The 16460-nt window shown below is 35.0% G+C and overlaps 1 protein-coding gene across 3 annotated transcripts in view; it reads right to left on the reverse strand.

Moving 5' to 3' along the window:
- Window positions 1–16460, reverse strand: part of CENPK (centromere protein K) — a 55933-nt gene that overhangs the window by 24431 nt on the left and 15042 nt on the right. For all 3 annotated transcript variants that reach the window (XM_086361986.1, XM_086361985.1, XM_086361987.1), the window contains exons 4-8: window positions 14661–14733; window positions 10599–10645; window positions 5318–5400; window positions 5122–5220; window positions 4662–4788 (exon numbers count right to left, since the gene is read on the reverse strand). In XM_086361986.1, coding sequence (XP_086218112.1) covers window positions 4662–4788; window positions 5122–5220; window positions 5318–5400; window positions 10599–10645; window positions 14661–14733 — 429 coding nt within the window. The remainder of the gene's footprint in view (window positions 1–4661; window positions 4789–5121; window positions 5221–5317; window positions 5401–10598; window positions 10646–14660; window positions 14734–16460) is intronic.

Genomic DNA, 16460 nt, shown 5'->3' on the forward strand with positions numbered 1-16460 from the left:
TACCACAGAGTCCTTATAAGGTCTTATAGAAATATAAATATATAAAAGAAATAGTAAAATAATCCTGATAAAAACAAATGTGATTACTGAATAAAGATGGTAAAGCTGGAGATCATCATCTCCTGTCCCCTTAATACCTTACTAAATGGAACAGAGGTAAAAAGCAACATATGATTCACTAGTGATGAAAGCATATACAATTACCAAACTGATAAAGAAGCAGCTAGGCACAGATAAAAATATAAAAGTTTGAGACAATCAAAGAAAATGCAGAGAAAAATTATAATAAAAGGAAATAAAAAATATCTAAATATCAAGATATGATAAGCATATAATAAAGGACAAAAATGGCAATATAATTATATAATAAAGGCAATATAACAACATATAATAAAGTACAGAAATGGCAAGGACCTAAAGGAAACAGAAGAGATTAAAAAGAGGTGGCAAGAATACACAGAACTTTACAAAAAAGGTCTTAATGACCTACCTAACCACAATGGTGTGGTCACTCACTTAGAGTCAGACATCCTGGAATGTGAAGTCTAATGAGCCTTAGGAAGCATTACTATGAATAAAGCTAGTGGAGATGATGGGATTCTAGCTGAGCTATTTCAGATCCTAAAAGATGATGCTATGAAAGTGCTGCACCCAATATGCCAGCAAATTTGGAAAATTCAGTGGTGGCCACAGGACTAGAAAAGATAAGTTTTCATTTCAATCCCAAAGAATGGCAATGCCAAAGAACGTTCAAATTACAACTACTCTCATTTCACATACTAGTAAGATGACGCTCAAAATCCTTCAAGCTAGACTTCAGCAGTATGTGAACCGAGAACTTCCAGATGTATAAGATAGATTTAGAAAAGACAGAGGAAATAGAGAACAAATTGCAAAGATCTACTGGATCATGGAAAAAGCAAGGAATTTAAAAAAATATTTATTTCTGCTTCACTAACTACATGAAAGCCTTTGACTGTGTGGATCACAACAAACTGTAGAAAACTCTTAAAAAGATGGAAATGCCAGATCACCTTACCTGGGTCTAAGAAACCTGTGTGCAGGACAAGAAGCAATAGTTAGAACAGTGGACTGGTTCAACGTTACTGGGAAAGGAATACGTCAAGGCTGTAAACTGTCACCCTGCATATTTAATTTATATGCAGAGTAAGTACATCATGCTAAATATTGGGCTAGAAGATTCACAAGATGGAATCAAGATTGCAGGGAGAAGTATCAACAAACTCAGTTATACAGAGGATACCACTTTAATGGCAGAAAGTGAAGACAAACTAAAGAATCTCCTGATGAATGTGAAAGAGCAGAGTGAAAAGGCTGGCTTAAAACCCAACATTCAAAAAATGAAGATCGCAGGATCTGGTCCCATCACTTCATGGCATATAAATGGGAGAAAACTGGAAACAGTGACAGATTTCATTTTCTTGGGCTCCAAAATCACTGCAGATGGTGACTGCAGCCATGAAATTAAAAGATGCTTGCGTCTTGGAGGAAAAACTATGACAAACCTAGACAGCATATTAAAAAGAGAGACATCACTTTGCTGACAAAGATCCATATAGTCAAAGCTATGATTTTTCTAGTAGCCATGCATGGATGTGAGAGTGGGACCATAAAGAAGTCTGAGCACCAAAGAATTTATGCTTTCGAACTGTGGTGCTGGAGAAGATCCTTGAGAGTCCCTAGGACAGCAAAGAAATAAAACCAGTTAATCCTAAGGGAAATTAACCCTGAATATGCATTAGAAGGACTGATGCTGAAGCTGAAGCTCCAATACTTTGGCCACCTGATGAGAAGAGCCGACTCTTTGGGAAAGACACTGATACTGGGAAAACTTGAGAGCAAGAGGAGGAGGAGGTGGTGACAGAGGATGAGGTGGTTGGATGGCATCACTGACTCAATGGATGAGTCTAAGCAAACTCAGGGAGATAGTAAAGGACAGAGAAGATGAGGTCACAAAGAGTCGGACATTACCTAGTGACTGAACAACAAAAGCAGTATAAAATATAATAAAAAAATTTCCATGAAATGACATGTGACCTAAATCTTCCCCCAAAACAATATATCATCAAAGCAAAACTGATATTGAATCATCAACATGGTGACATATCCTCATTAAGCTACTGAAGGTCAGACATAAAGAATCTTTCAGGCAAGTAGTCATGCCAGAAAACATCTGCAGGCTGGCCTCAACTTCTCCACAGCACACTTCCATCTAAGAAAAATGGAGAAACCCACTACAAAGTCTTGTGATTTTTTAAAATCTCTGCCAAAGATAAGCCTCTAATTATAAAGCAAACAATGTCAGCAGTTAAAATGTCAAAAATAAAACAGCCAGGAATTCTTCTTGAACAAATTACTTGTTAAAGATGTCCATCATAGCAAATAATGGATTAAACTTAAAAACTCAAAAATGAAAGGTAAAATATGATAAGAATGGAATCTAACAATGTACAATAAAGACTAAATGCATACATGAATGATGGTATAGAACAAAATATAAATGCAATAAAACTGGGAAAGTTAAAAATAAATAATACAATTTACTTATTTTAAATAAACTGATGGCACTTTGGACTTTTGGCCGCCAAAACTGTGAGAAAATTAATTTCTTTTGTTTAAGCCACCTAATCTTTGGTATTTTGTTATAGCAGCTTGAGCCCACTAATACATCCATTTTTCTAGCTTGACAGAGAAAGTAATCTATCATTCTGTAATATGTATCAGTAGTTCATATACTTCATTTAAAAAAACTGAGCTTATCCAATATGACTTAACAAATTCATGATAGCTTCTGGTAATGAATGCTTCCTTTAAGAATATCTCAAATCTCTGGTTCTACTAGTGGAGAACCTTAAAAGGTTAAAAAAAAAAAACAAAAAACAGTTAAAAAAAGGAAGACTAGAATCAGGAAATAAATCACTGAGTTATTTTAAGATTATGATCATTAAGACGTAAGGGATCCTAAATTAACAGAAATGGTTAACAGAAGGCTATCAAAATTTCAGAAATGACTAATGGGTATACATAATAACAGGATCAGAAAAATATTCCATAACAAATGTAAAGCCTACTGATAATTACAAAGAAGAAAGAGAAGAATAAATAAACACAGATTGTAAGAAAACAAAACTTTCTCCTTTCCCTAGCCATGTGCACAGTCACTCAAGAAATATGAACTGAGGTACTACAATAGGTATAAAAGACAGTACAAATACTAATATGAATTAAACAAAGCAAGCAGCTCATAGAGCATGGTAGGTGAAGAGAGAGACATAAATTGTTACTACAAAATCATGTAATAAATGCTAATAAGATGACACCTAAACTTCATTTAATGCCTCATACAAAAGATGATGTTTGAGTTGCTTTAAGAAGGAATTTACTATCCTCCTCAGATAGGAACTCTTTTGTAACCAGAGGAAATAGCATGTATAAGGCACAAAAAAGTGACAGGTCAAACTGTACATCTGCTCCAATAGCATGGATGAATGGACTCATGCAAGAGATGGGTAAAGATGGAAAGAAGGCCACAGAGACAGACAAAGTCCAGAAGACAAATTCATTACTCTAAGGAGTTTATAGACCTTATCCCAGAGGGTGGCATCAAAATTGGAAAAAAAAAAAAAAAAGTTTTAAATTAAAAAATTAAAATATGTGTATTTTTAAATATTTGATTAAATAAATTATTAAATATGTACAGTTTTAGAAAGATCATTCTGGATCCAGTTTCAATGCCTATCCTATGCCCACAAGTTCTTATTATTTATACCCTATTTTGCTTTTTAAAAATGAATTAAAGTGCTTGTTTCCAACTTTCTGTCACCCAATGAAATATTTATTTGCTTTTGTGAAAAAGGTTTATTTCATCATAACTACTATTAAAATAATCAATAACTTACCTCATAGGTATAGGTATCTTCTGATTTTAAGTTACATATGTTTATTATAGAAAACTTGGAAAATAATGAAAATGAAAACAAAAACAAGTCTCATTTACAATCTTAGCCCCAGGCATAAAGCACTATTACATTTTTTGGTACCAATTAGACTTTTTGGTATACAATTTAATCATCTTTGCTTTATCCTCTAACAAAAATTTGTGAGCCTTTCATCAATTCCTTTGATAGTGTTCAATACATTATTTTTAAAAGCTCCATTTTCTCCACTATATGAATACAATATAAAAAACTATATTTATTTCTAGTTTATTGAATAACTAGATTCCTTCTAATTTTTCAATAAATACCATAATGTGATGATGGAATACTTTTGTACATGTACCTATTTGTTTATATCTTTGAAAAGAAAAAAAAGAAAGAAAATGAAGTCACTCAGTCGTGTCTGATTCTTTGTGATCCCGTGGAGTGTAGCCTACTAGACTTCTCCATCCATGGGATTTTCCAGGCAAGAGTACTGGACTCGGTTGCCATTTCCTTCTCCAGGGGATCTTCCCAACCCAGGTATCGAACCCAGGTCTCCCACATCGCAGACGATGCTTTACCGTCTGAGCCACAAGAGATGCAAACTTATATCTTTGAAGTGCATATTAAACAAGAAAATTCATCAGAAAATTTACATTTGAACCTACAACAACAATTTCATATCTGAATATCTACAAGAATGTCTTCTCTACAACTTACCTTTTTCTTTTTAACGTTTCTATCAGGCAGAGGAAAATGGTCTTCGAGAAACTCACCCAAGGTAACCAAGAGTTTCTCCTTAAATTCTTTTATATCACGCATTTTTGTTTTCAGCTCATTAAAAATTCTAGAAAGATTTTATTTTAATTAAGAGAATTAAATTGTTGATAAAATACTTTAGGTATAAAGAATTGATTACTCATAAAATTAATCAAACACTCTGTTCAAACTTTATTGCTCAAATCAAATAACTAGCTTTATGAGATAAATAGTCTATTTAACATAGGAAAACTAAAAGTCAAATTATTAATAAAAGATTATATAACTTTTAACAATTAGTAAAGGTCAGGGTAAGACAATTTCTGGTAAAATTCACCCGCTTTTCATCTATGCATTTCATATAACATAAAAAAGGAAATAATTTCTCCTATTTTGAAAGCCTAGAACACAAAATCAATACCTTGATTCAGAAAATGTCACAACCTGCTGTTTCAATTCATTTTGTAGCACATTAAGAGATTCCAATATCTGTTGCTGTTCATCCAACCATTTTTGCTCCCTTTGAATGTGAAAAAAAAACAAACAATAGTCAAATAAAACATTAATGCTAATTCAATACATATAAAAGACTAATGGTAATTATAATATAAATATACCTTTCTAAGTCTTCCTTTAATTTTTCATTATTTGACTGAATAGTAGATAGCACCAATTCAAGATCATTTCTCAATTTTTGGAACTAGAACAAAATAATTAAAATTAATTGTTTAATCTTTAATCTTGTAGATAGTTATATCTCTGAACAATAGTGAAATTTACATACTAGGATATACATTCAGAAACCAATGGCAAAAAAAGGCTAGCAAAAAAGTCTTTGAAAGGGAAATATATCCCTTTATTGGGCTCTAAACTCACTGCAGATGGTGACTGCAGCCATGAAATTAAAAGACACTTACTCCTTGGAAGGAAAGTTATGACCAACCTAGATAGCATTTTTTTTTTTCTAGATAGCATATTGAAAAGCAGAGATATTACTTTGCCAACAAAGGTCTGTCTAGTCAAGGCTATGGTTTTTCCAGTGGTCATGTATGGATGTGAGAGTTGGACTGTGAAGAAAGCTGAGCGCAGAAGAATTGATGATTTTGAACTGTGGTGTTGGAGAAGACTCTTGAGAGTCCCTTGGACTGCAAGGAGATCCAACCAGTCCATCCTAAAGGAGATCAATCCTGGGTGTTCTTTGGAAGGAATGATACTAAAGCTGAAACTCCAGTCCTTTGGCCACCTCATGCGAAGAGCTGACTCATTGGAAAAGACTCCGATGCTGGGAGGGATTAGGGGCAGGAGGAGAAGAGGACGACAGAGGATGAGATGGCTGGATGGTATCACTGACTCAATGGACGTGAGTCTGAGTGAACTCTGGGAGTTGGTGATGGACAGGGAGGCCTGGCGTGCTTCAGTTCATGGGGTCACAAAGAGTCGGACACGACTGAGCGACGGAACTGAACTGAACTAGGGTGTTCATTGGTAGGACTGATGTTGAAGCTGAAACTCCAATACTTTGGACACCTGATGCAAAGAGATGACACATTTGAAAAGACCCTGATGCTGGGAAAGATTGAGGGCAGGAGGAGAAGGGGAAGACAGAGGATGAGATGGTTGGATGGCATCACCAACTCAATGGACATGGGTTTGGATGTACTCCGGGAGTTGGTGATGGACAGGGAGGCCTGGCATGCTGTGGTTCATGGGGTCGCAAAGAGTCGGACACGACTGAGCAACTGAACTGAACTCAGTTCTATGTAATATTTCACTGTTAAATTAAAAGATATAAGAGGTTTTGAGCAATAAATTGTAATTTCATACTGAAAGGCAATTCAGTGGAAAATTTTCAGTAACCAGGCATATTAGGTAGGTCTCTTTTCTAAGGAAACTATACTAAACAGACGCAGATGAGAATCACTCATTCAACAAATATTTCTTGATCAGTTGTAACACCAGGCACTGTTGAAGGAGTCAGGGATGCAAAAGTGAACAGATTACAAAGAAGGGAATCCACACGAAGAAAACAAACTTGAAACTCCGGAGAGGGATAAATACAATAAAAATAGGTCAAAGCAAGAGTACAGAAATGAGGAGCAGAGATGGCATTTTTAGGTATGATATAGACAACACTGATAGCACATCAAATATGGTCCAATAATGGACTTAAAAATTAAAAAATTTATTTAAAAAAATGTGAAAATTTGGATACTAAAAATACAAATAAAGATGCACATAATCCATGGGTCAAAAACACAATCCTCAGAAAAGTAAGAAATTATGATGAACTATTTGAAAATAAAAGCAAGATTAAACTTTCTGGAATAAAGCAAAAGAAGTATTCAGATAAGAATTTACACCATAAAAGCCTGTATTAGGAAAAAAGAAAGCTCTCTCTCTAAATCTAGCTTGAACATCTAGATCATCAAAAAAGCAACAGAGTTCCAGAAAAACATCTACTTCTGTTTTACTGATTATGCCAAAGCCTTTGCTATGTGGATAACAAACTATGAAAAATTTTTAAGAGGTGGGAATACCAGATTACCTTACCTGCCTCCTGAGAAATCTGTATACAGGTCAAGAAGCAACAGTTAGAACTGGACATGGAACAACAGACTGGTTCTAAATCAGGAAAGGAGTGGTCAAGGCTGTATATTGTCACCCTGCTTATTTAACTTATATGCAGAGTACATCATGCGAAACACCAGGCTGGATGAAGCACAAGCTGGAATCAAGATTGCCGGGAGAAATATCAATAACCTCAGATATGCAGATGACACCACCCTTAATGGCAGAAAGCAAAGAACTAAAGAGCCTCTTGATGAAAGTGAAAGAGGAGAGTGAAAAAGTTGGCTTAAAGCCTAACATTCAGAAAACTAAGATCATGGCATCTGGTCCCATCACTTCATGGCAAATAGGGAAACAATGGAACAGTGACAGACTTTGTTTTCTTGGGCTCCAAAATCACTGCAGATGGTGACTGCACCCATGCAATTAAAAGACACTTGCTCCTTGGAAGAAAAGCTATGATCAATCTAGATAGTATATTAAAAAGAAGAGACATTACTTTGCCAACAAAGGTCCATCTAGTTAAAGCTATGGTTTTTCCAGTAGTCACGTATAGATGTGAGAGTTGGACCATAAACAAGACTGGGCATCGAAGAATTGATGGTTTTGAACTGTGGTGTTGGAAAAGACTCTTGAGAGTCCCTTGGACTGCAAGGAGATCCAACCAGTCCATCCTAAAGGAAATCAGTCCTGAATATTCATTGGAAGGACTGATGCTGAAGCTGAAACTCCAATACTTTGGCCACCTGATGCGAAGAACTGACTCTCTGGAAAAGATCCTGATGCTGGGAAAGACTGAAGGCAGGAGGAGAAGGGGAAAGCAGAGAATGAGATGGTTGGATGGCATCACTGAGTCGATGGACATGAGTTTGAGTCAGCTCCGGGATTTGGTGATGGACAGGGAGACCTGGCGTGCTGTAATCCATGGGTCACTAAGAGTCAGACATGACTGAGTGACTGAACTGATGAACAATGAGGTGCATGTATCTTTCTGAATTCGTATTTTTGTTTTATTCAGATATATATCCAGGAGTGGAGTTGCTGGGTAATATGGTAGTCTACTTTGAGTTTTTTGAGAAACTGCCATACTGTTTTCCACAGAGGATACACCAATTTATGTTTCCAATGGTGTTTGAGGGTTCCCTTTCTCCATGTCCTCACCATTTGTTATTTGTATTCTTTTTGACAATAGTCATACTGACAAGCGTGAGGTATTATCATTTTAATCAGCTTGTTTTTTTGCTTTTTGGGGGGGTATTACCATGAGGCATTCAGGATCTTAGTTCCCCGACCAGGGATTAAATTCAGGCCCCCTGCAGCGGAAATGCAGAGTCTTAACCACTGGACTGCTATGGAAGTCCTAGCTTTTTTTTACGTTGACTTAAGTCATTTATATAAGTTGGATATTAACCCCTTATCAGTCATAGCATTTGCTAATGTATTCTCCCATTCAGTAGGTTGTCTTTTCATTTTGTTGGAAGTTTTCTTTTGCTGTACAAAAGCTTTTAAATTTAATAAGGTCTTATTTGTTTACTGTTGCTTTTATGTCCTTTACCTTAGGAGACAAAGCTAAAAACACATTGGTATGATTTATGTCAGAGTGTTCTACCCGGTTTCTGGTCTTACTTTTCTGTCTTACTCTTCTGGTCTGTCTTTTCTGTTTTGAGTTTACTTTGTATGTGGTGCTAGAGAATGTTCTAGTCTTATTTTATGTATGGATGTCCAGTTTTCCCAGCACCACTCACTGAAGAAACTGTCTTTTCTCCATTGTAAATTCTTGCCTCCTTTGTTGTACATTAAATGACCAAAAATGTGTGGGTTTCTTTCTGGACTGCCTTACATGTCTACATTAGTTCCTTGTTAGTGTAGAGAAATGTAATATGTTTCTTTCTATTAATTTTGTATCCTGAAACTTAACCAAATACACTGAAGTGTTATAGTAGTTTTCTAGTAGTGTCTTTAGGATTTTCCATGTATAATATCATGTCATCTACAGTGATAGTTTTACTTCTTCTTTTCCAGTTTGGATTCCTTCTATTTCTTGTCTTGAGTGATTGCTGAGTCTTGGACCTCCAACACTATATTGAGTGAAATTTGGTAATTCACATTTAAAGCTCAAAAACAAACTCCATTCATAAATTACTTTTTGATGAACATCCATCCTGCTTTCCACTGGGAACCCCCCTGTATGAATAATTATAGACCTTTTTTCTAGGGCCATTTATATTTTCCAGAGATTATTTTAACTCCAGTTTGAGGCTACTTTTATACCATACTTTAGGACCCCTAAAGGAAATCAACCCTGAATAGTCATTGGAAGGACTGATGCTGAAGCTGAAGCACCAGTACTTTGGCCACCTGATGTGAAGAGCCAACTCAATGGAAAAGACCCTGATGCTGGGAAAGATTGAGGACGAGAGGAACAGGGGAGACAGAGGATGAGACAGTTGGATGGCATCACTGATTCAAAGGACATGAGTTTGAGCAAACTCAGGGAGATAGTGAAGAACAGGAAAGCCTGGCATGGTACAGTTCATGAGGTTGCAAAGACTGGGACACAACTTGGCAACTTAACAACAACAAAGGACCCCTATAGATAGATCAAGAGAAGGAGCTGGTACTTCCACCACAGTATAAAAATGTTAACTTGAACTTTCTGACTTTTGACCTCACACCAACCTTATTAAACCTGGTGTGCTAGGGTCAAAGCCTCAATAGTTTAATGTCTCCATATAACATGCCTCCAGTTTTCAGGTGTGTGGGTGAAAGTTATCCACTTGATTGCAAGAGAGAGAGAGAGAAGGCCTAGTGGTCTATTCCTACTTTAAAGAAATCTTATTTTAAGCTCTACAGTTGAACTCTGAATTTTCAAGTACCAGGTTCCTTCAAATCCAAAGCCTTTCTTCAGTTCTATTGGGCAGAGTCTGTCTGTAAGAATATAGATATTTATTTCAATGTTCTACAACTTTGTTTAAAATTCTTATTTGCTTCTGTCTTATCTCCTAAACTTTGATCTAATAAACTGAGGCTTTAAAAAACATCTTTATTGACCTTTATGTTAAGTTTTAAGGACAGATATATATGTATAATTATTTAGTTATATGTAAACTTTTAGCATTTATTATGAAGTTTAATCAACAAAAATTAAATACAAGAGTAAAGTTTATATATTTAATTCAAAATTCAAAAAATCTGAAGAATCCTATTCAATAAAACATAATTAATACAATTTTAAAGTGGTTTCATCTCATTCACTATGGCATGAACTTATCCAAAACACTTCTTGTCATAAGGTATTTTGGGTCACTACAAATTCATTCAGTGACTTACCTCTTCTTTTCCTAACGTTACCAGAATTTCTTCATTCAGGGGAATCACTACAGGAACAAAACAAACAAAAATTATACATATGCTTAGTTATTTCTCAAAAATCAAGAATTTGATTTTGTAGTTTCTAAGATACCGCTTTCCCTTTTCATTTATATAAAATAGAATGTTTATGAGATGTGTACAGTTTTTATAAACATTTTTAACACCTTTATATATATAGCCAAATTATATATCACATTAGACAAATGTGATATTTTCACATTTTGTTTTCAGTGCTTTTTTTTCTTATTTTATTTTCCCAATCCATCAAAAACAAAATTAATATTCTACAGTGTGTTTCTTAAATATTTCTCTGTGGTTAAATGATTCTATGCATACAAACACAGATCCAATGTATACAGTCTATGCATATTTGTACATATACAAAAAAAGGGTTATTAATTTTGTCATTCCCGGTTTTACAAGAATGAGATCATATCATACACATTACTCTTATTTTCACTCAACAAAACCCATATGGAAATCCTGTGTGGGTGTCATTCATCTGGAGTAAGTCAAATTCATAATTTTAAATCAATGCATATTCCACAGGGTAAATTCATCAAATGTGTTGAGCAATTTCCCTACTGATTGAGCACTAACTTCGTGTCTAGAGTTTAGCCTCAAAAAACAATGATGCAGGAAACATTCTTTTATTTATGTCCTTATACACTGATTCTTTCATTTCTGTGGGATAGATTCCCAAGAAAGTGAATTTCACAGAAGAAAATGTGTATTTTGAATTTTAAAATAGGATGCTAGATTCTTTTTTTTAATTTTCTGGAAGCAATGACTAAGAAACAGCAAAAATATTATAAACTCTTCTAAAAATTCTGCCAGTCTGATGAATATAAATTAAAAATCAAATCCTTATATTTACAAAAGTTCAGTTCTTATACTAAATTTATTTTTCCTAATAAAGTGCTACTAAAATTTCTCAAATGGTATACTACTGGAAACTTTCTAAGCTTTCTTCCATGCTAGAGGGTTTTCTAACAGAAAAGAGATATGTAATTCATAAGCCCTGTAGAACTATATAGGACTAATTATAGGCAGCCCTGGGATAGCTATACAATGAAAAGGATTCTAAGAATAAAAAGTTTAAAAATCTCCCTTTTGACAAGTGTGACCAAAAGTAGCACTTCATATTCAAACAATCATTTCAACCAATATGGCAGGCTCTAAGAATATAAAGATTTTTAAAATCTTTCCAGTGTGGCAGTCTATGGGATTCACAACCTTAAGCAAGGTGGGTATTTGACCAACCAGTCAGTGTGTTCAGTGCTGGCAGTTCAAGGTCTTTATGTAAGATTATAAGACGTCTGGAAGGTAGAAAGATATACAAGTGTGATGTTACAGAGAAGTCTGCTTTGGATACACAGACATGAAAGCTGTGGAAATTTTGTGTCCTCTCCCTATCCTTCCATCCATTCCCACTCCACCAAAATTCATAATTTGACGTCCTAAGTTCCAGTACCTCAAACATGACTGTATTGGGGCTGGACCATAATTAAGTTAAAATGAGGTCAACAGGGTAGACCCTACTCCATTATGAATGGCTTTCTTATACAAACAGATTAGAACACAGATGGGTGACCATGTGAAGACACAGGAAGAAGATGGTAGGCAGTCTACTAGCCAAGAAGAGAGGCTCAGAATAAACCAACCCTGCCAACACCTTGATCTTGGACTTCTATCCTCCAGAACTGTGAGGGGGGGAAAAAAAGCTTCTGTTGTTTAAGCAACTCAGTCATGCTACTTTGTTATGGCAGTACTAACAAACCAATATAGAAGTCATTAATACAGACATAACACATTAAAATAGGAGCAGAAAAATATAATGCTGAAATAGAGTAAGAAGCAAAAAGCACTGAACACCAACATTTTAATAGCAGAGTATACGTGGTCTTTGAGATGCCCAATATAATGCTGGAGGAGGCAACAAGATACACGGTTGAATATAAATTAAAATCATAATTGTACATACATACATATCAGAGGTGCTGAAATTAAAAAGACTACTAGATGGTAGAGAAGACATAAAACAATGGTGGACACTGGCATAAACATACTAGGTTGGTGCAAACATAAATGCAGTTTCAGATCGTGAATTTTAAATCATTATAACTAGGCTCAAACATATCTTTATTAATCAAAATAGGAACCATTATAATCAATACATTTTTGCCAATGAGAAGTTAGTTTATTCCTGTAGCATAAAAATCTGGGCTTCGGGATTTGACAAACTCTTGGAAAGCATTTTCTGCCTCCTGCTGGTTGTGGAAGCGTTTTCCCTGCAAAAGTTGTCAAGATGCTTGAAGAAGTGGTAGTCCGTTGGCAAGAAATCAGGTGAATATGGTGGATGCAGCAAAACATCATAACTTCCAAACATTTTGGAAGCACTGGTTGTATGCTGTGCAGTTAGGTGTTGTTATGGAGAAGAATTGGGCCCTTTCTGTTGATCAATGCCAGTTGCAGGTGCTTCAGTTTTCAGTGCATCTCATCAATTTGCTGAGCATACTTCTCAGATGTAATAGTTTCACTAGGATTCAGAAAGCTGTAGTGGATTAGACCAGCAGCAGACCACCAGTGACCATGACCTTTTCTCGGGGCAAATTTGGCTTTGGAAAGTGCTTTGGAGCTTCTTGTTGGTCCAACCACTGAGCTGGTCATCACTGGCTGTCATATAAAATCAACTTTTCATTACACGTCACAATCCGATTGAGAAATGGTTCGTTGTTGTTGAGTACAGTAAGAAAACACTTAAAACGATGATTTTTTTTTTACTTTCAGTCAACTTACAAGGTACTCACTTAACGAGCTTTTTCACCTTTTCAATTTGCTTCAAATACTGAACAACCATAGAATGGCCAACATTGAGTTCTTCCACAACTTCTTGTGTAGTTGTAAGAGGATCAGCTTCAATGATCCTTTCAGCTAGTTGTCAACTTCTGATGGCCAGCCATGTGCTCCTCATCTTCAAGGCTCTCATCTCCTTTGCTAAACTTCTTGAACCACCACTGCACTATATGTTTATTAGCAGTTCCTGAGAAAAATGCATTGTTGATGCTGCAAGTTATCTCTGCTGCTTCATCACCATTCTGAACTCATATAAGAAAAATCACTCGAATTTCCTTTTTGTCTAACACCATTTCCCTAGTCTAAAATAAATATAAAATAAACAGCAAGTAATGTCATTAGCAAAAAAACCATAAAGCTAGAAATGCACATTCAATGTATAATATAACCACATTTATTTAAGATTATATTCAAATATTAAATGGCAAAGTTCAACATTGCAAAACTGCTATTACTTTTGCATCAACCTAACAGTTTAAAACAAGAATGCAGATAAAATTGTTTAGGAAGAGAATGAGAAAAAAGAATCCTGATAACTGGAAGAAAATGGAGAGGAAACTAAGAAAGAGGAGACAGAGAGGTAGAAGAAAGCAGAAGGGAGACCTAAACAAAAAAAGAGAGTACAATCCATATAGAAGATTGAATACAGACATACATACCACTTAAAAGAATGCAACCTTTAATAACTGAAAAATATCTCCTAGCTGGGTATTATAACCACAGATTTTTAAGTAATTTTCTGTTTCTCAACTAAAGGCAAAAATACCGTTGGACAAATCAAAAGGCAACATAAAATGTATGCAGCTTTTAATGCAAGTATCTAAAATAATTTCTCTCTTCCACTATTTAAGTTTAATTCATTAGGAAACAATACAGTTTCTACTGAGCATATAAAATAGTGTCTATGAGGATAAAGTGATGGCTATAATAAAGTCTCTGTAATCAAGATTACTATATTCTAATGTGAGGCAGACATCCTCATCTATAATAATAAAGAAGTATGAAATTCTGTGTGTAAAAAAAGAAAAATAAGGTGACTTCCTTATAGCAATGGAATTTAGACCAATTTCAAGAAAGTTAAATACATCTTGAATTCTTCTCGTGATCATTAAATTAATTCAACATTAATTTATAAAAATACAAATCTAAAAATAAGAATCTTACTTTCAGGAGTTTCTTTTTGCCACTGACTAAGTTCAGCAGTCAAACATTTCACTTGCATAATTAATAATGACAGCTATTTTAAAAAAAAGAAGAGAATAAAACAAAGTTATTTCCTATGGAATATTCATATCTATTCATAGATGAATGTGTAAACAGTCTTAATACTTTAATACAAGTCCATAAAATGGCTAATGTAACAGCCATCTAAACTATAAAAAATTATCACTCCCAACATAATTTTCCTTTAAATTACATTAATTATAGACTATAAATTGTCATTATAGCAGCAATACAGTCCTAAAAATGATCATTTCTAATTTCACTATTCAACCTAAAAGAACCTAAGTACATTAAGTTTATTCTCTGAAGTAATATTCTTTAAAACAAAAATGCTATTTCTTGCCAATTTTTTGGGACAAATTTGCTTGAAAGATGCTCCTTTTTCCCCTTTCTATGTACTTTTAGAAAAATTGCAACTAGTTTAACTGAGCAGTTATAGTTTAAATACATATATAAAAAATAATTATAAAATGAGACTTATTCCACAAATCACACATACACACACAAAAAAAGTTTTACTATACCAAAGTTTGTAAACTGTATATCCCTTTAGCCAAAAATAAATTAGAATAAATGTTTCTGATATTAGGTGATTCCAATAATTTTAATCTTGATAAATTACAAATCTATGTGATAAATCTGTTACCAGATTAGACCATAAAATTAACATGTATGTATGCTTAAATTTCTGGAGAAGGAAATGGCAACCCACTCCAGTATTTTTGCCTGGGAAGCACCATGGACATAGGAGCCTGGTGGACTAAAGTCCATGGGGTTGCAAAGAGTCAGACGCAACTGAGTGACTAACACATGCTTAAATTTTAGAACATTTTTATCTCTTCTACATAATTTTTATAGGTAGTCAAATAGATCAAAAACTTACATTTCAAAAATGCAATAGGGAGGCCTCCCTGGTGGTCCAGTGGTTAAGACTCCGCCTTACAATGTATGGAATGCTGGTTTAAACCCTGGTGAAGGAAAATCCCACATGCCACAGAACAACTAAGCCCATGTGTCACAACTCCTGAGCCTGTGCTCTAGAGCTCTCAAGCCACTGCTACTGAAGCCTGTGTGCCTAGAGCCCATGCTCCACAATAAGAGAAGCCACCATAACAAGAAGCCCACATATCACAACTAAAGAGCAGCCCCTGCTCTGTACAACTAGAGAAAAACCCTCACACAGCAGAAGACCCAACACAAAGATAAAAATTAAGTAAATAAATATTTTTTAAAAGGCAAGCAATAAGTATTCCTGTAATAACTATATTTAAAAGTTACCAAGTACTCTTTTTTTATAATTAAAATTTACGTATTTATTTTTGGCTGTGCTTTGTCTTTGCCGTGGTACATGGGCTCTTTGTTGCTGAGCTTGGGCTTTCTCTAGTTGCAGGGACCAGGAACTTCTCTTGTTGCAGAGCACGGGCTTTAGAGTGCGCTAACTTCAGTAGCTGCAGTGCAAGGGTCTAGTTGCACTCCAGCAGGTGGGATTTTAGCTCTGGACCCACAGATCAGACCACAGATCAAATCCATAGCCCGTGCATTGGCAGGCAGATTCCAATCACTGCGCCACCAGGTAAGTCCCTCAAGTACTCTTGTTTAATCAATCTTTAAAATACAGATCGGGAAGCTTAAAGACCCTACCCTGGATCATAACATTGGCTGTTGAATAGTCAGACGGAAAAACCTACTCTCTTTGAAAGATTTCCTTAATTATATAAAATGCATCTACAGGTATTACAA

Source organism: Bos grunniens, chromosome 20, assembly GCF_055505025.1.
Source record: "Bos grunniens cultivar Pamir isolate PY7600 chromosome 20, Bosgru_T2T1.0, whole genome shotgun sequence".
NCBI lineage: Eukaryota > Metazoa > Chordata > Mammalia > Artiodactyla > Bovidae > Bos > Bos grunniens.